General features: G+C 48.7%; 1 protein-coding gene across 1 annotated transcript in view; it reads left to right on the top strand.

The window, feature by feature from the left end:
* Nucleotides 1-12,393, top strand: part of HIVEP3 (HIVEP zinc finger 3) — a 71,005-nt gene extending 58,612 nt beyond the window's left edge. Inside the window, exons 4-6 of the mRNA XM_058819813.1 lie at nt 27-125; nt 6,947-8,010; nt 10,867-12,393. Of these exons, the coding sequence (XP_058675796.1) occupies nt 27-125; nt 6,947-8,010; nt 10,867-11,691 (1,988 nt within the window). The 3' untranslated portion in view covers nt 11,692-12,393. The remainder of the gene's footprint in view (nt 1-26; nt 126-6,946; nt 8,011-10,866) is intronic.
* Nucleotides 12,394-19,656: the final 7,263 nt, after the last annotated feature.

Raw genomic sequence — 19,656 nt, forward strand, 5'->3', positions numbered from 1 at the left:
AAAATGGATTTTCTGCTTCTTTCCAGGGAATCTGACTAAACACATGAAGTCAAAGGCCCACAGCAAAAAATGTCAGGAGCTGGGCGTGTTGGTATCTCCACCGGTGGATCTGGAAGCCGAGGAAGGTAAAACCAACCCAACCTTCCCTGTGCAGAGCTGCTGGGGTGTGAGGGAGGGCAGTGCCCAGCCAGGGCAGAGCCCACCCTGCCACACATGGGGAGCAATTTGTGCCGCCAGGCTCCTGCCAGGGTATGCTGTGAGCGCTGGCAGCTGTGACCAGGGCAGGGTCACTGGGAGCCTGGGTCCCCTGGGTGCCCTGGCTGGGGTTGGTGGCACCAGGGGACTTTTGATTTTTGGTGTTTTGATTTATTTTGAGGCTCTGGTTCTGTGCCTGCCTGCAGGGAGGGCTTGGCAGTGTCCCCAACACATGGGGGGGTGGCAGGAGGAGGGTCCTGCTGGTGTCACAGAGTGTGGCTGCCACGCTCTGGAGAGGCCAGGGGCAGTGACACACAGGAGCAGTGTCACAGGGACAGTGACACAGGGGCAGTGTCACACAGCAGCAGTGACACATTATCAGTGTGACATCGATTAATCCATTGTCCCCCGTGCCCGAGGCTGCAGGGCCCCCCCAGCCCTGGGAGGTGTCTCTGAGTCAAAGCTGCCCTGGGCTCTCTGCACGTTGTGCCAGCACTCCGGGGGAATTTGGAATCACAGGAAGTCCCCAGAGTGCCACACAGGAGAGTCTTCCATTCTCATTCCCATTTCCATTTCCCATTCCCCGTTCTCATTCTCCATTTCCCATTTCCCATTCCCATTTCCCATTCCCATTCCCCATTCCCACTCCCATCTCCCATTCCCCCTTTCCCATTTCCATTCCCGATTTCCCAATTCCCGTTTCCCATTCTTATTTCCCATTCCCCATTCCCATTTCCATTTTGCGTTCCCATTCCCCCTTTCCCTTTTCCCATTCCCATTTCCCGTTTCCATCCCTGCAGAGCCATGTGGGTTTGTTCAGTGGGTGCACAGAGGTTCCCTTGGCAGGGATGGGGTCAGGGGAGGTTTCCTTTCCTTCCTCCCAGCTTCTCTCCCACCTGGTAAAGCCAGGGAATACTCTGCTGGCCATGGGAATATTCTGCTCCATGAGCAGAGTCATTGCTCACAAATGTCAGTGTTAAACACAGCAGCCAAGGAGATAGGCAGAAAATGGGATTTTGGCCTCTAATGGCTGGGGCTGCTTGGATGGATGAGAAAATAACCCAGGAATGGCAGAAAGGTGCATGAGAAATTCGAGATCCCAGCTGTGATCACAGCCCCTGCTCTCAGGGTGAGGGGCTGCAAAGAGCCTCCCCTGTGTCCTCTCTGTTCCTCACAAAGAGGCTCAGAACAAGAATTAAACGGGCTGTTTTAATTAAATAATAATAATAAAAAAGGCTCCAATTTCCACGTGACACAAAGCAGCACAGGAAGGTTGCTGTGCTTTCCTCTGGTGGCAGGCAGGGAGGGAGCAGCAGTTCCTAAAACTCCCTGGATTATTTTAAACTGGGGTTGTATTTCACTTGATTGTTTGTATTTCTATTTAAGGGGCAGCAGAAAGCAAGGGGTGTTACTATAAAAGGAGATTAGAGTATAATTCCTCACTCCTGCCTGGGCTGGGCTCGGTGGGCTGGTACCAGCTGGGGAGAATAAATAACACACACGGAATGAGAGGCAACCTCAGACAAAGCTGTCAGCAGGACACATTCCCACTAATTCCCTCTCTCCTTCCTTCCTCCATCTCTGCCCTGTGTCACCACATTTCACAGAGAAAAGCAAAACACAACTTCCTGAGAAATTTCTGGGATTCATATTCTCTGAATCTCAGAAAAGGAAAAACAGTTCTTGTCTCATTTGCTGCAGCCTGTGTTTGTTCACAAGTAAAATATATTGTAAAAAAAAAAAAAAAAATTAAATTCTAATTTAAGTGTTTTAACTCACTAACAAATGAAATCCAAGTATATAAGTATCAAAACTGTCAACTAACAGTCACAAAATACTGTAGAGTTGTGCAATTAAATACTTAACAAATTCACATAATATGATATGATATGATATGATATAATAAGATATAATAAGATATAATAAGATATAATAAGATATAATAAGATATAATAAGATATAATATATAATATAATATAATATAATATAATATAATATAATATAATATAATGTAATATAATACAGTATAATATAATATAATATAATATAATATAATATAATATAATATAATATAATATAATATAATATAATATAATATAATATAATATAATATAATATAATATAATATAATATAACCTTCTAGTAAAATAAAATCCTCCTCATCATTTTTCCCAAATATCAAACAAACATATCTGTTGTAGCCCTGCCCTTTCTCTCCCCATGGGCTCAGCAGGATGAATTTTGGAAGCCTGGCTCAGGTCTGAGCTCTGTCCCTGGTGTCACACATGTGTCACCTACAGATGTCACCCAGGGATTGTGTCAGGAAGCCAAAGCAATTCCCTGGGGCTGTCCCAGGACTCTCTGGGATGTTTCCCTCACTGGAATTTGTGGTGGCAAATGCAATCAGCTCCTCCTTTGGGGCTGGCTTCACTTTCCCTTCATTCCTGTCCCCTGACTGGGGCAAATTTGGCATTTCCAGTGACAGGGATTCCCCTGTCCCAGCTGGGGCAAGGAAAGGAGCTCACCATGCCAGCACAGCTCCTGCCTGTCCCCAGCCCCAAAGGCAGAGTCAGGGCTGGCTCCCAGCTCTGCCAGTGAAATGCATTCCTGTTCCAAGCAGGAAATCTGCTCGGTTCAGCCTGCAGCTGGGAGTTTGGAATAATATTTGCTCTGAGCTCAGTTCCCCTGGGGGTTTGCAAACAGCCCAAACCCAGCAGCCCCGTCACTGTGGAGGATTTCACAATCCAGAATCCCTCTCCAGGGAGAGAGTGGCATTCACATTTCTGAAAAATCCCTTCATCTAGGATTTTGCTCCTGGGAAGTTGAGAAGCCTCAGAAAAAAGAAAAACAATAATTATCTGATTTGCTTCTCCTGTGTTTTGCTGCTTTGGAATGTGTTAGGAGATTGTTTACCCACAGGTGATTGTTCCATTGGATTCTGCTGTGAGTTGTTTTCACTCTTTGGCCAAGCAGGGCCAAGCTGTGTCAGGACTCTGGAGAGAGTCACGAGTTTTCACTATTATCTTTTTAACATTCTGTCTGTTTCCTTTCTGTATTCTTTAGTATAGTACAGTATAGCATTCTTTAATATAATATAGTATTATAAAATAATGAATTAGCCTTCTGAAAGCATGGAGTCAGATTCATCATTCCCACCTTCGTCAGGGTACACAGGTGTCACCCACAGGTGTCACCCACATTTGTCACATAGAGATGTCAAACAGGTGTCACACACAGTTTTCACACAGAGGTGTCATACACAGATGTCACATACATGTGTCACACAGTTGTCACCTGTGGTATTTTCAGGGTGCCCCATGGCAGGAGGGAAATGATGAATCTGACTCCATGTTCTCGGAGGCTAATTTTTTTTTATGATACCATATTATATTAAAGAATACTATACTAAACTATACTAAAGAATACAGAAAGGAAACTTACAGAAGGCTAAAAAGATAATAATGAAAACTTGTGACTACTTCCAGAGCCTCGACACAGCTGGACCCGGATTGGTCATTAAGTAAAAACAATCACCTGTGGGTAAACAATGTTCAAACACATTCCAAAGCAGCAAACACAGGAGAAGCAAATGAGATAAGAATTGTTTTCCTTTTCTCTGAAGCTTCTCAGCTTCCCAGGAGAAAAATCCTGGGCAAAGAGATTTTTCCAGAAAACATGATAGTGACAGTCACACACGAGTGTCACACACATGTATTACACAGGTGTCACGCAATTATCGCACACAGGTGTCACACACAGATGTCACATACAGGTGTTGTATAACAGGTATCACACACAGGTGTCAGGTATCACACAGGAGTCACACACAGGTGTCACACAGGAGTCACACACAGGTGTCACACACAAGTGTCACCACAGGTATCACATGCAGTTATCACACACAGGGGTCACACAGAGGGGTCACACAGAGGGGTCACGTGTTACACACAGGTGTCACACAGGTGTCACACAGGTATCACACACAAGTGTCACACACAGGTATCACAGCAGTTATCACACAGAGGGGTCACACAGAGGGGTCACGTGTTACACACAGGTGTCACCCACAGGTGTCACCCACAGGTGTCCCAGCATCTCCGTGCTCTGCTGCCAGCCCCCGACCCGAGGTGTCCCACAGCTCTGGCCCCTGGCTGGGCACGGGTGGCATTCCCCGAGCAGGGCCCTTGCAGTGCCGTTCTGCTGGGCTGCAGTGACATCCAGTGGCTGTCCCCGGTGGCCCCGTCTGGGCTGTCACTGCTGTCACTGCTGCCAGCAGCTCTGCACTCCCGCCAGGGGAGGAGCAGATTTTCCTCTGAGCATTGACAGCTCTGTACCTGTCACTGTCACATTTTCTGGAAAAATCCCCTTGCCCAGGATTCTTCTCCTGGGAAGCTGAGAAGCCTCAGGGAAAAAGGAAAACAATAATTATCTGATTTGATTCTCCTGTGTTGTGCTCGTGTTTGGAGATTGTTTAACCACAGATTATTGTTTTTATTAGTTTTTATTGTGACTTGTTTTCACTCTTTGGCCAGTCAGGGCCAATCTGTGTCAGGACTCTGGAGATAGTCACAAGTTTTCATTATTATCTTTTTCACATTCTGTACATATCCTTTCTGTATTCTTTAGTATAGTTTAGTATAGCATTCTTTAATATAATATAGTATCATAAAATAATAAATCAGCCTTCTGAGAACATGGAGTCAGATTCATCATTCCTCCCTTCATCGGGGCACCCCACAAATCCAACAGGTCAGCTGCAGGGGTAGCTGTGCCCCAGGGATGTTTGGAACCAGGGTGAGCTGCTCCTTTCTGTTCCCAGCTCCAGGCAGACTCTTGGCTGGATGACAGCCATGGGAAAATCCATGGGAAAAGCCATGGGAAAAGCCATGGGAAAATCCATGGGACTGGGAATGCCAAATGCTTCCTGAAGGCCCTGGCATTCCAAAGAAACCAAATTAGGATTTCAGTCCATCATGAGGACTTGGTGCTGTGTATTCTTTAATATAATATAGTGTCATAAAATAATAAATTAGCTTTCTGAGAACATGGAGTCAGATTCATTGTTTCTTCCTTGCCACATGGCACACCACAATTACAATAGGTACTCACCTCAGAAAGCTCCTGCTGGCCCTTCAGGCAGCAGAGAGATAAGTTTTAACCAGCAGAAATATTTAAAATCGTGTAGAATTTCCTTTTTTATCCTCCTCGCTGCCTACAAGCTCTGATTTATAGAGCCCCAAACCCTCTGCCCTCAAACTACAGCTGGAATTTATCCTATCCACAGAAATCCACAGAGGTTCCTTCCACTCTGTTTGATTTTTAACAAAAGTCCTTTCTGTATCCTTTCTGTATTCTTTAGTATAGTTTAGTATAGTATTCTTTAATATACTATAATATCATAAAATAAGAAATTAGTCTTCTGAGAAGATGGAGTCAGAGTCATCATTTCTGCCTGCCACATGGCACCCCATAATTACAATAGGTACCCACCTCAGAAAGCCCTTCGGGCAGCAGAGAGATGTGTTTTAACCAGCAGATATATTTAACATCCTGTAGAATTTGCTTTTTTATCCTCCTCACTGCCTACAAGCTCTGATTTACAGAGCCCCAAACCCTCTGCCCTCAAACCACAGTTGGAGTTTATCATAGCCAGGGAGATCCACAGAGGTTCCTTCCACCCTGTTTGATTTTTAACAAAATTTCTGCCTTGGTGATGTTTATCTGTCATGAAATCTGGGCAGGAAAAGGCCCAACACATGGAGCTGGTGCAGCTGTGGATATTCTGGAGTCACCATTGTAACAAATAATCACCGAACCCCACAGAAGGGTAAAGGTGCTGCTGTTCTCACCTATTAAAGGTTTTTTATTTTTTTGCATTTTAGAGCAAATAAAGAGTGTGGCAGGTGCCCAGCAGGGACTGAGGGCTGTGTGTGCTAGCAGAGCAGGAACTGAGACTGCGGCAGAGTGGGATTCACTGGGATATACTGGGATCAGCAGCTGTGGAGCTGGCAGGGAGGGCAGGGCTGCAGCTCAGAGCAGGCGATGATCAGACCCAGGAGCAGCCAGATCCTCTCTCCTCTGGTGCCCTTAGAGCTTGTGAGCAGATTTAGCACAGAAATAGACCCTGAACATGTGTTTGGTGAGAAGATTTAACTCAAAAATAGCCCCTTACATGTGTTCTGTGAGCAGATTTAGCCCAGAAATAGCCCCTCACATGTGTTTGCTGTGCAGATTTAACACAAAAATAGTCCCTCATATGTGTTCTATGAACAGATTTAACACAGAAATAGACCCTGAACATGTGTTTGATGAGCACATTTAACATAGAAATAGCCCCTCACATGTATTCTACGAGCAGATTTAACTCAAAAATTGCCCCTTACATGTGTTTGGTGAGAAGATTTAACATAAATAGCCCCTTATATGTGTTTGGTGAGCAGGTTTAACTCAAAACTAACCCCTTACATGTGTTTGGTGTGCAGATTTAGCACAGAAATAGCCCCTCACATGTATTCTGTGAGCAGATTTAATTTAAAAATAGCCCCTTACATGTGTTCTATGAGCAGATTTAACACAGATATGATCCCTCATGTTTGATGAGCAGATTTAACTCAACAATAGCCTTTTACATGTGTTCTGTGAGCAGGTTTAACTCAAAAATTGCCCCTTACATGTGTTCTATGAGCAGATTTAACACAGAAATAGCCCCTGAACCTGTGTTTTCTACTCTCTATTCTGTGTTTGCCTCCAGGAACCAGTGAAGACCTTTTCCAGGACTCTGAGGGGAGGGAGGGATCTGAGCCCATTGAGGAACACCAGTTTTCAGACCTCGAGGAATCTGACGACGACGACGACAACGAGGACGAGGAAGACGAGGAGGAAGAGGAGAGCCAAGACGAGCCAGCGCCGAAGCTGCCGGAAGGCAAAGCCGGCACCCTCCTGCTGCACTCCTCAGGGGGCTCCCCGTCCTCTCCAGAGGAAGGCACCCGAACATCCCCAGCTCAAGAAGCTGCCTCCAGCACCCCAAAAGCAGGGGAAGGCCAGCAGGCCTCCTCCTCCTCCTCAGGGCTGGAGAGCAAGTGGTCAGCAGACAGCAGTGACATTGCTGTGTGCCACAGCTTCCTGAGCCTCCACAGACCAGCTCTGACCTCCACCGAGCACTTGGCTCCTGCTGAGAGAGAATCTGTCACCAGGCCACAGATGTCCTTGGTCATGGACCTGTCGACCTCCAAAGACACCTCCCCGAGGAAAAGGTGGTCCCCGAGCCAGGAGTGTGGCAGAGGGGGTGGCAGCAGCAGCAGCAGAGCAGTGCTGGCGAGGAAGCACTTACTGACCAAAAACGAAACGTCCCCCAAACGCTTCTCCCCCACAGCAGAGCTGTCCCCCCTGAGGTGCCTGTCCCCAGGGAGGGGGCTGTCCCCCTGCCAGCGCCTCTCTCCCAGGAGGGAGGTGTCTCCCCTGAGATGTGTGTCCCCAAGGCTCGAGCTGTCGCCCAGCAGGCACCTGTCCCCCCGGAGGGAGCTGTCCCCGAGGACAGCCCTTCCCCCTGAAGGAGAAGTGGCCCCTGCCAGGCACTCGTCGCCCAGCAGAGAGATGGCATCCCTGAGGTACTTCTCCCTGAAGAAAGTCTTGTCTCCAGGCTGCTTGGAGCTGGCCAGGTATCCACCCCCTGGCAAAGAGGACTTGCCTGGCATGAGCAAATCAGCAGAGGACAAAGTTCCAAGCTCATATCAAGCCCAGCCCGGAATATTCTCTTCGATGCCTCTACCTCACAGGTTCTTTGGCAAAAACTTACAGCTCTACGAGTCCAAGCTGGTAAGTCCAGTGCTCTGATGCCCTCTGGTCCTCACAGGGTGGTCTCTGACATGGTTTTTGGTGAAGGCTGTGATGCAGAAGTGCACAGGGACCCTGTGATCACTGTCACAGGTGACCCAGAGAACAGGGACAGGGGACAGCAGTGGGTTTTTGCTCCCATTTGAGTCCTACCCTTCTCAGTTGGAGAGAAATAAAGTTATCCCTTCTCCAAGGGGTTATTCCCACTCCTGAGCCAGCCAGTCCTGCTGGGACAATCAGCAAGGACAAACTCTTAATGATTAATTGTCACTAAGAGCCTTTTTGTTCCTGGGACTTCCATTCCCATCCCTGAGGTTTCCCCAGCTGGGGTGGAGCTGTGACCATTTCCCAGTGGTCAGTGACCTGAGCCAGCCCTGGCTGAGCCCTGTGTCCACCCACAGCCAGCTCTGCTGGATGAGCTGCTGAGAAATATTTGTTTGGACAGCTCTCATTTCATCTCTCCTCTCTTCAGCACAGAGAGGGGGTTCCCACTGGGTCCAGAACATGATTTAATCTCCCTGCTGGACAAATCAAATCCTGTGGGTAAAGGGAATTTTCCTGTTCCCCCCCAGGGCTGCAGGCAGATCCATGGGGGTGTTTGGAGGAATATTTCCCATTCCTGCTGGAGTGCCTGGCTCTGCTGTCAGTGGTGCTGAGGAACGTGAGACCCCTCACTGTGGGGAGAGACTCCAGCCCTCAGGGGCTGCACTGGGGAGAGAGAGGCCCTTACAGAGCCCCTGCCACCCCAGATGCTGAGCCAGAGCTTCTCCAGACCTTTCTGCCATGCCCATGCTAACCTTCTGTCCTGTGGTGCCTCCTTCCTGCTCTTTTCCACTCTGAGTCTTTGTCTCACCTTCTCAGAGACTCCTTTACTTTAGGGCCAAACCTTGGCTTCCTTTCATGCTGTTTTCCTTTCCTGTCAATCCATTTCTTGTGATGAATCCCAGGGCTCTGGAAACCCTCATCCTTCATCTCTTCTGTTTGGATAACTTCCTGCAGCATCTGCTTGGAGCAAATCCACTCAGCTCCCAAATCCACAGTAGGAGACAAGGTTTTAAGCTCTGCTTGTCTGCCATTCCCACTCTTTTGGTCACATTTACCTTTTGGCTTCATTTTCCTCCTCCTTTTCTGCACCCAGAGCCACCACTGTTACTCCTCTGTTTGCCTCCAAAGCACCAGCAAAAACCTAAATGGAAAAATTCCCCTTTATCAGCACAATGGACAGCTGGGCTTTCATTGCAAAATTAACATTCCTGGTGAGGCCACAAGAGACAGGAAGACCAGAGGAGGGTTTGTCAGGTCCCAAACAGAGCTTGAAGATGATCTTAGCTCAGTTCCAGTGTCAGGCTCGCTGCCAAGTCTCACCCTAACCATCTCCCTTCCCACTGGCCCTTGCTTAGGGCAGTCTCTCCCTGTGGTGATTGTTGCACCACTGAAATATTTGTTTGGGGTTTCCCAGCATCCCTGAAGTGATTTAGCCACAGCTTCCTGTGGGTAAGTGACATTTAGCAGTGTTGGGCCTTGTCACTGCTGAGCCAGCACACACTACCTTTGGTGGCTCTTCCTTTTTCTCTTTCCTGTTCTCTTTTGCTGCTTTCCTCTGCTGTCTCCTCAGAGATCCAGCTCACAGGATCAGGGAATTATTCCCCATAATCCTACAAAGAAATGTGCCCTCCAGTGGATCCTCATATTTTATCTCCAACCCCATCTTAATTGAAAGTTGATTTCAATTGTTGCTTCCTCTTCTTGGGAGTCCTGTGCAGGGATTTAGTCATAACCTCATCACTAATTAATCCATTTCTGTTTAGCCACATATCTCTCCATGATGTACGTTAGGAAACTATGGGAAGCACCGAAAGAGAAAGAGGAAAAGGTAAAATGTAGGGTCTGAACCCTTGATTTGCACAGAGCACCCCATGAGGGTGGTGGTGGGGACCCACTGCTGGGTGTGTTGGATTTGATGCTGCCTCTCACTGGAAGCATCCTTGCACCCAGCAGCTGTAAGGATGCAATCCTGCTTTAGGAAAACACAGTGAAAATTAATAAATAAATATAAATTAACCTCATTCTGGGCTCTCAGGAACCTCCTGCACTGACAGGGATCCCAAGCAGCTCAGCTGGCAGCAAGCTCTGGCAGCTCTGCCAGTGTTCCAGAGGCAGCTCTGAGAGTAGGGTTGATGGTTTTAAACTAAAAGAGGGGAGATCCAGACTAAAGCTAAGGAGGAAATTCTTTACTCAGAGGGTGGGGAGGCCCTGGCAAAAGTTGCCCAGGGGGATCCCTGGAAGAGCCCAAGGCCAGGTTGGACAGGACTTGGAGATCTGTGGTCTAGTTAATGATGTCCCTGCCCATGGCAGGGGTTGGACAAGATGGCCTTTAAAGGTCCCTTCCAACTAAATAAATCTGATTTTATAAGGATCCAGGCCTAAACAAAATCCCTGGATCTGTGCCCCAGCACCCCATGGGCACATTTGTTCCAGAAGGGAAATGCTGTGGGTTGTGCTGCTCCTCACCTTCAGGGTCTGGGGCTCCACATCTCCCTGAGTTGCCTGACCTCCCTCAAACCCATATAAAACCCTAACCCCAGTCCTTGGAGGCCATCCCCCGTGTGTCACACTGACCCAGCTCTTCTTTTCTGATTTTATAATGATCCCGGCCTAAGCTAAATCCCTGGATCTGTAGCCCAACACACCATGGGCACATTTGTCCCAGAAGGGAAGCGCTGTGGGTTGTGCTGCTCCTGACCTCCCTCAAACCCGAACAAAACCCTAACCCCAGTCCTTGGAGGCCATCCCCCGTGTGTCACACTGACCCAGCTCTTCTTTTCCCCCCCGGCACAGAAGATGGAACCCCACAGCCCGCCCTGCTCTCCCGGCACCCCGCCGCCTGCGTGCCCCCGGCCCCTGCAGGCCCCTCACGACCTCCACGCTCCCGGCCGAGGGGAGGAGAATGTCTTCAGCCACCTCCCGCTGCACTCGCAGCAGCTCGCCAGGACCCCGTACCCCATGATCCCCATCGGGGGCATCCAGATGGTGCAGGCCAGGCCCAGCTCCCACGCCAGCCTGGTGCCCAGCCCCGTGCTGCCCCTCCAAGGCGGACACTTCCCCTCAGCCAGCGGCCTCGCCCAGCTCAGCCGGGCCGCCACGAGGGACGGGGAGCCCCAGAGCCCTCCAGAGCCCTCATCGGCGTCCGTGTCCCCCGTGGCCAAGGTCTCCAAGTACACCCTGAGCCCGGAGCCGGCGGGTGGTGGCTTCTTGGAGGAGATGAGGACTAGCGAGCTCCAGCAGGAGCAGGAGGAGCACGGGCCTGCAGCAGAGGCTGAGCCCGCCCCGGCGGAGCGGCCGCGGACCTCGGTGTCCCCAGGCAGCCCCAGCAGCCCCAAGGAGCCCCATGTGGAGCCCTCAGCCAGCGGGGAGGAACCCTCCAAAGCCACGGGCAAGCAGCCATCGGGCAGCTCGAGCACCCCTTCGGAACCAGCCTGCACTTTCATCTCAGCCGTCCCCTCACTGGCCAGGGACAGCCCCTCAGAAGGCCCCCATGGCCACCCCCAGGCCCCGCGCCCCAGGAACCTCTCCGGAGAGCCCGGCGGGAGCAGCCCTCACCCAGAGCACTCCGATTTAGGTCAAACTCACAAAAAGGTGGATGAAAACGCGGGAAGTACTTAAACCTCCGCCAGCTGTTCCACCTTTAGGCTTCCTCTGTAAAATCAACAGACATTTTCAACACTATTTCCTTTAGTATAATCATAAGAAGCACTCTAGTGAATGACCAAACCCATGGAAAATTCCTGGTTTTCTTTGTCCCAGTCTGGTATTATCTCCACATGTATGCAGTTACTTGTGCCTTTTTCTATACCTTTTGTTGCTTGAAATGTACAAAACTGTTTGAGGCTGTGAATATTTTTTTAAAGTTTTTTGGAAAGGGGGTTTGTTAGACGTTGTCTTTTTTGCCATTTAGGTGTGCGTAATCCTGGGCCTGAGAGATGCAGAAAGGAAAGGGTTAAGCATTTTAAAGAGGAAGAAGATGCACTGAAAACAAAAGCAAAACAGAAAAAAACTTTTTTTTTATATTGCTTAAATGATTAAAAAAAAAAAGGAAAAAAACCCTAAACCCTTGTTCCTGTGTACAGAAGTTTATGATTTGTATTTATTACATGCTTTATTTAATTCTTGCAAAGTGCTTGGTTTTTTTTGGTTTTCTTTTTCCTGGCATCCCTATGGTTGTGCTTTAAACAATTGAAACTGCTTTACATTTGAAAAAACGTGTTTACCCTGACCTTGTGACTGAAAGTAGCACTTCCTTGAGCAGGGGAGGTTCGTTGTGTGCAGGGAGAAAAATTGTCCCTCGAAAAGAGGACGACAAACTGCGAGCACCCCTCCCTCCTGCAGAACCCAGCAAAGCACTTTTCTAAAAAAAAAAAAAAAATAAGGGACAAAAAAAAAAAAAAAAAAAAAAAGAAGAAAAAAAAAAGTTCTTCTTCAAAGATTTACCTGCGAGAAGGTAGGAATGTATGGAATGTAGAGCCCGTGCCAGGAAGGGTCTCTCGCTGGACGAGCCTCCTGCTTGCTTTGCTTTAATCCTCCCGCAGCGCCCGGCAAAGCCCTGCCTGGGCTGGGGGAGCCTCTGCAAACCCTCCCTTGGTGTCAAAGGGGGAGGAACTCAGCCTTGAAAACCTTTCTCCCTCCAGCATGTTTGAGTTGTGGACAAGCTGCCTCCATCCCATCCCATCCCATCCCATCCCATCCCATCCCATCCCATCCCATCTCATCCCATCCCATCCCATCCCATCATCCCATCCCATCCCATCATCCCATCCCATTCCACTCAATCCCACCCAATCCCTCCCAATCCCATCCCATCCCACCCCAGGCTGCTCTGGGATCTCCAGGGATGCAGGAGGGCTCCAGGCTCTACTCCTCCTCTGGGGCTCTCGGTGCCTTTGGCTCCTGTTCTCACTTTTATTTATTTATTGGCGTGGGACATCCCCAGCTCAGCCCCTCTGGCATGGACAGGCCCTGTTTTTGGCTGGTTTTGGGAGATAAAAATGTTGATGCTGAATGGTGAATGCTTGCAAAATCAGCTTGTTATGCATGCGCAGCAGCTTTTTCCAGAGCAGATTTTTCGGGATGGGCATTCCTGGCAGAGCAAAGACCTGAACTGCCAATAAATCCGATACCAAATCCAGAGTGACCCCGACAGAGCCATTCCTCTGTCACAACTTTTTAAACCACGAAGCTTCAAGTTGTTTGCCCCTGCAGGTTCTTTACTACTTCAGAGGGTTTTCTGGTCGATGGAATCTGTACAAACCTCTTTTTTTTTTTTTTTATTTTAACAAAAAAAAACAAAAAAAAAAAAAACAAAAAAAAAAAAAAAGAGATATAAATATTTAACCAGTGGACCAGTTCTTTCTTCTTTCAGAGCTGTTCCAGTTTATCGGGTACGTAATACACTTTTTAAAAAAAATAAAAATACAAAAAAAATAATAAAAGGAATCAAATAAAATCCTGAATGAGAACATATTTCCTTGCCAGACTTGATGAGCTACGAACTGTTCCCGTTTCACGGGCAAAGAATAGAAATTTTTTAATAATCTTCTGTCATTTTTTCTTTTCTTTTTTTTTTTTTTTTTTGCTCTTCTTGTAAAAGGAATTAAGTACAACCATTAAGGCTGTGACACTGACCAAAACAACGTCCAGAACCCATTTATCCCCTAATTAGCACTTTTATCAGGTTTCCCTTTTTCCCATCTCCCCCTTTTTTGGCCCCGAGCCTGGAAGCTGCTCCTGTTCTCAGAGGCAGAGCAGGGGCTGGAACTCAGCTCTGTTCACTCGAGCTCTTAAGCACCGGTTTAAACCGTCCTCAGGCTTTAAATGCGTCCTTAATCCGCGCTTAATCCCGGGGTGAGTGGGAGTGGAGTGCTCGGCCGGGGCTGGTGTGAGCATCCCTGGAAACCACCCATGAAATCGAGAGATTTCCCCGATTTCGGTCACTTTCTGCCCCTTGTCACACTCTTAACTTGATCCAAGGTAGCTTTTTGTATTTAATTTTACATATACATATATATATATATATATATATATATATATATATATATGTATGTATGGTACATGAAATACTGCAGCAGCTGTGTCTGGTTTTTTGGTGCATTTGCCGCGAGTTTTGGGCTAGATCAAATCTGCTCAGCTTCTTTCTGTAACTGCATTTCAATCTTTAATCTATTTAAACTTTCCGTGGATTTTTTTCCCCTCTGTCTTTTGTGGAAAGAGGAGGAGGGAAAAAAGCCCAAGAAAACCCTGAAGTCTTTACATTGGTTTATTGATGATTTTGTTATCGTTGTTGTGGGGATTTATTATTGTCATTATCAGGATTTTTAAGCTTTCCCAGCAGCTCGAAGCTTTCTGCATCTCAGCTGCGGAGCATCGGGGCAGTTTGTGTGTAGCCATCCCGATCTTTTCACCAGGCGCCAAAAAATAACCCAGGAAAAGGAGTTTGGGAAAGGGCTGAGGTGCTCCCGGGGACATTCCCTGCCCGGATCCCCTCCCCATCCCCGGCAGCCGCGGAGCGGGGCAGGCAGGGACCGCCGAAAACTCAGGAGATGGGCACACAAAAATCTGAGTCCCAACCCAGTTTGGCTTCTCTGGCTGGGGTGAAATGGTGCTTCACGCTGTACCCAAGGGGCGAGAAGGCTCCCCCCAAAAATAACTCCTTGCTAATTAAGGGCTAATGGTCGCACTGCCAGCTCAGAGCTCCGCGGGAGGGACCCGCAGCACCAGCACCAGCATCTCTGGCTGCGGGCACACGAGTGTGTCCCTCTGCCCCGTGCTCGGCCGAGGAGCGCAGCAATGTCACTCCCGGGGTTTTTATAGGGCTGGGTGTCGCCCCCAGCCCTCAGCGGTGGCTGCCGTTCCCAGCCGGATCCCTTTTGGTCCCCCTGTGTCACCCTCGGTGGGAGCTGATTGCTGGTCACAGCTTTTCGTGTCGCTCTGAATGTCTGTTCTGCCTGCAAATCAGGGATGGAAAATCCCTTTTTGCTTCCCACAAGGGCTGCAAGGGTGGCTTTGCAGAGCAATTAGTGGGATAATTTACCAGAGAATGTATTAATAATGTAAATGAAGAAGCAGAGCCCAGCCCTCCCTGTTCAGCAGCAGGTGGAAATAAAATCCCCTGCTTTTCTCATGGCAGAGCTTCTCCAATTTATAATCCATGAGGGCACGGCCTGGCTGCTCCTGTGGTGTGGCTGCTCCACCAGCCCCAATCCCACGGGGATATTCCACTGATTATTTTCACAGATGTTTCACCCTGCTGAGCTGTTTGGGTGGCTCCCATCCGTGCAGCTCCTGGATCACACAGGGATGCTCTGGAGCCAGAATTCCTCCTGCACACAGAGGACTTGGCCCAAGCTCTGGGATCACTCCCTGCCTATGTTCTTATACCAGGACTGACATCCAGAGCTCAGAAAGCTCCTGGACCTTAATCTTGAGCACTTTTGGAGTTTCAGCAACTCCTTTGTGCTGCAGCAGGGGTTTAGCTCCTAAATTGAGCTTGGGGTCTTGAGCAGACCATGGGATGAGGAGAGGGCTCCCCAAAACCACCCCATCCTCGAGGCAGAGCTCTGCCAGCTCAGATTATGGCCAGTTCCTTGGCTGGATACCCAGGAGCTGCAGCAGGGAACAAATCCATAATGAAACAGCTGGGAATGTCCAGCTTCCCGCTGAGAAATGCAGTTCCTCACCTACTCCCAAGGGTGACATCCCAGCCCTGGTGTCCCCAATGTCCCAGCAGTCCCAAGCCCTGCTCTGATGCCAAATTCAGCCCAGTTCTGCTGGGACAGGGCAGGTAATTCCCACCCAGAGCATCCCAAATCCTTCCTGCCAGGGCTGGGGCTCTGCCTCTCGCTGCCCAACAAATCTGCAGCTTTCCTGCCTCGGGTTTTGGCCAAAATCCACAAGGACAGCACCTGAACAAGCAATATCCTTGGAGAAATCATTCAAATTGTCCCAGTTTCCATGCAAAATCCTCCAGGATTTGATCTAGCCCTTCCCTGCTCTCCTTGCTTTTCCTCTGTTCATCATCTGCTTTTTATTTTTTCTTTCCTTTCCTTTTAGCATTTCTGTCTATTGCACAGTATTTACAAATAAAACCGTATTGTAAGTTATTTACAAAAAAAAAAGAGAAAAAAAAGAAAAAAAATAAACTAAAAAACATCAGTCCTGGTGGCATAAAACCAATCTGTTTTCATTACTGAGATATGATGGCACTTACGATCACTTTAGTAAATGTAATGTAAAAAATAATTAATAATAATAATTAATAATAATAATAATGTGTACGCAAATTTAATATACATGGTCTCATGTAAGATAAATATTTGCCTTTTTTTCTAAAAGGTGTATGTATTCTGTAAGTGGAATAGTCTGTAGAAAGTTTCTATATGTTCTTAAAATGGCAATACATTCCAAAAAATGGTACTGTAAATATGTACAGCGTCCAATGGAATTTGGTAGTTTTGCCTGTAATTTTATTTGAATTCCAGTTTCTACACTTGCATCTTGCAATGTCTGTATGGTTATATCAGTGCAAAAAAAAAAAAGCAGGTAAAAAGCACAGTCTGATATAAAAAACAACAAAAAAACTGAACAAAAATCACACAAAAAACAAGAAAACAAAAAAAAAAAAAAGAAAAATACTCAGTATTTGATGTTTGTGACCCTTATTGTAAATGACATCTGTACTGTGAATGAGAAGTTTTTACAAGTATAATATTGCCTTTACTACAGCTCAGATTGTCTGCTCGGTCTGGGCGTATTTTTAAAAAAACAGCATGTTGGAATAAATTTTAAAGTCCCAACATATCACTACGTCTGTGAGTGGCATCTTTTAATTCCTGTTTTATTTCCCATGTCCCTGGAGGCACATCTGGATAAATCCTGGTTCTGCTGCAGCCACTCCATCCCTGCAGGGGAAATGCTGCCCTCATGGAAATGCCAAAATTGGAGTTTTTTCCAGTTTTTCCTCTTTTTTTCCCAGTTTTTCCTCCTCGCAGAGCTAAGGCTGTGTGCAATGGATGCTCTGCAGAGGCCAGGCTGAATTCCCACAATTTCAGACTGGTTTGCATGTTGAAAAGGATCTTAAAGATCACTCAGTTCCATCTCCAGCTGGGTCAGATCCCAGTGGTGCAGGGTGCTCAGAGTTTGCAGTTTTTCCTCTTTTTTTCCCCAGTTTTTCCTCCTCACAGAGCTGAAGCCATGAGAAATGGATGCATGAGAATAGATGGAGGTCAGGCTGAATTTCCAAATTCTCAGACTGGTTTGGGTTGGAAAGGACCTTAAAGATCACTCAGTTCCAACTCCAGCTGGGTCAGATCCCACTGGTGCAGGGTGCTCAGAGTTTGCAGTTTTTCCTCTTTTTTCCCCCAGTTTTTCCTCCTCACAGAGATGAGGCAGTGAGAAATGAATGCATGAGAATGGATGGAGGCCAGGCTGAATTCCTACAGCCCAGACTGGTTTGGGTTGGAAAGGACCTTAAAGATCATCCAGTTCCAACCCCAGCTGGGTCAGGTCCCACTGGAGCAGGGTGCTCAGAGTTTCCAGTTTTTCCTCCTCTTTTCCCCTAGTTTTTCCTCCTCACAGAGCTGAGGCCATGAGCAATGCTCTGCAGAGGCCAGGCTGAATTCCCATAACCTAGACTGGTTTGGGTTGGAAAAGATCTTAAAGATCAGCCAGTTCCAACCCCAGCTGGGCAGGGACAGATCCCACTGGAGCAGGATGCTCAGAGCCTTGTCCAGCCTGGCCTTGGACACGAACTTAAGGGAAAAAAATTAGGATTATTATAAAAAAATCTGGAATTTCCACCTTTCCTCTTGCTCCTCCTCAGGAACTGAGCTGCACTCAGCCCATCAATTCCCTTTATTCACCTGGAAATCCTCCTGGGATTGCCTTGCCCTGCCACCATTTGCCCCATCAAAAAACTGCCTGTGCCTGGGTGTGCTGCATGTTGGGGAGGTGTCACATGGGGAGGGGATGACGCTGGCAATTTATTTACAGACAAAGCCTGTCTTTTACAACCTTCCTAAAACCCTCTGATTTTATAGATTCCCACAGGGGATTTGGGGCTGAGAGGAACAGGGACCTGGAGGAATGGACCCTGACCAAAATCAGGGATTTGGGGCTGAGAGCATCAAGGACCTGGCTCCAGGGATTTGGGGCTGAGAGCAGCAGGGATCTGCTTCCAGGGATTTGGGGCTCTGCTAAGGAGAGAGCTGAGAGCAGCAGAGACCTGGCTCCTGGAATTTGGGGTTCCACTGAAGAGAGAGCTGAGAGGAACCAGGATTTGGGGCTCCATTGAGGAGAGGGCTGAGAGGAATGGGGACCTGCCTCCAGGGATTTGGGGCTCCACTGAGGAGAGGGCTGAGAGGAACCAGGATTTGGCTCTGGGGATTTGGGGCTGAGAGCATCAAGGACCTGGCTCCAGAGATTTGTGGCTGGGAGCAGCAGGGACCTGGCTCCAGGGATATGGGCTTCCACTGAGGAGAGGGCTGAGAGCAACAGGGATTTGGCTTCAGAGATTTGGGGTTCTACTGAGGAGAGGGCTGAAAGGAACCTGGCTCCAGGGATTTGGGGCTGAGAGGAACCAGGATTTGACTCCAGGGATTTGGGTCCCCAGGGAGCTGAGAGGAGGAAGAGGATGAGGGATGTCTGGGGCTGTGCTGCACAGAGCAGCCAGGGACAGCTCCTCCTGTGCCCGGTGTCCCCAGCCGTGCTGGTGACAGTGTGTGAGAGGGGACACAGCCCCTGTCCCTCTGCTGGGGCTGCTCCCCACCTTGGCCAGATGGTTTGGGGCTGTTGCTCCCTCCCAGGAGGAGCTGCCGGAGATGGAAGGGTTGGCACGGCCACCCGGGCTGGTGCTCGTTGTTATGACAACAGGAGGAGGATGCTGAGAGCAGGGAACGGGGAGGGAGAGAAGGAAAAGGGATCAGAGAATCAAAGAATCAGAGAACTGTACAATCACTAAGGCTGGAAAAGACATCCAAGAGCATCAGGGCCAAGCTTTGATCGAATCTCACCATCCCCAGCGAGCCATCTCACGAAGGGCTGGATTTTGTGGGGCAGATGGGGTCAGAGAAGGCAGGGAGGGACAGGCTGAGGGGTGGGCTGGGCATGGGGTAGGGAGGGAGGGCAGCACCGGGGATAGAGGGCACCCAGGGATAGAGGGCATCCCAGGATAGAGGGCAGCCTGGGGATAGAGGGCACCTCAGAGATAGAGGGCAGCCCGGGAGAGAGGGATAGAGGGGACCCCAGGATGGGGTATAGATGGATGGATAGAGGGCAGCCCAGGAATAGAGGGCACGCCAGGAATAGAGGGCACCGCAGGGATTCAGGGCACCCCAGAGATAGAGGGCAGCTTCAGGGTAGAGGGGCAGCCCAGGGGTAGAGGCATAGCCTGGGGATAGAGGACACCCTGGGGATAGAGAGCAACCAAGGGATAGCGGAAAGCCTCAGGAGACAGGACACCTTAGGGATGCAGGGCAGCCCCAGGAACAGAGGGCACCCCAGGACAGAGGGCAGCCCAGGGATAGAGGGGCACCCCAGGGATCCAGGGCACCCTAGGATAAAAGGACAGCCCCAGGGATA

The sequence above is a fragment of the Ammospiza caudacuta genome, chromosome 25, assembly GCF_027887145.1.
Source record: "Ammospiza caudacuta isolate bAmmCau1 chromosome 25, bAmmCau1.pri, whole genome shotgun sequence".
In the NCBI taxonomy this organism is placed as follows: domain Eukaryota; kingdom Metazoa; phylum Chordata; class Aves; order Passeriformes; family Passerellidae; genus Ammospiza; species Ammospiza caudacuta.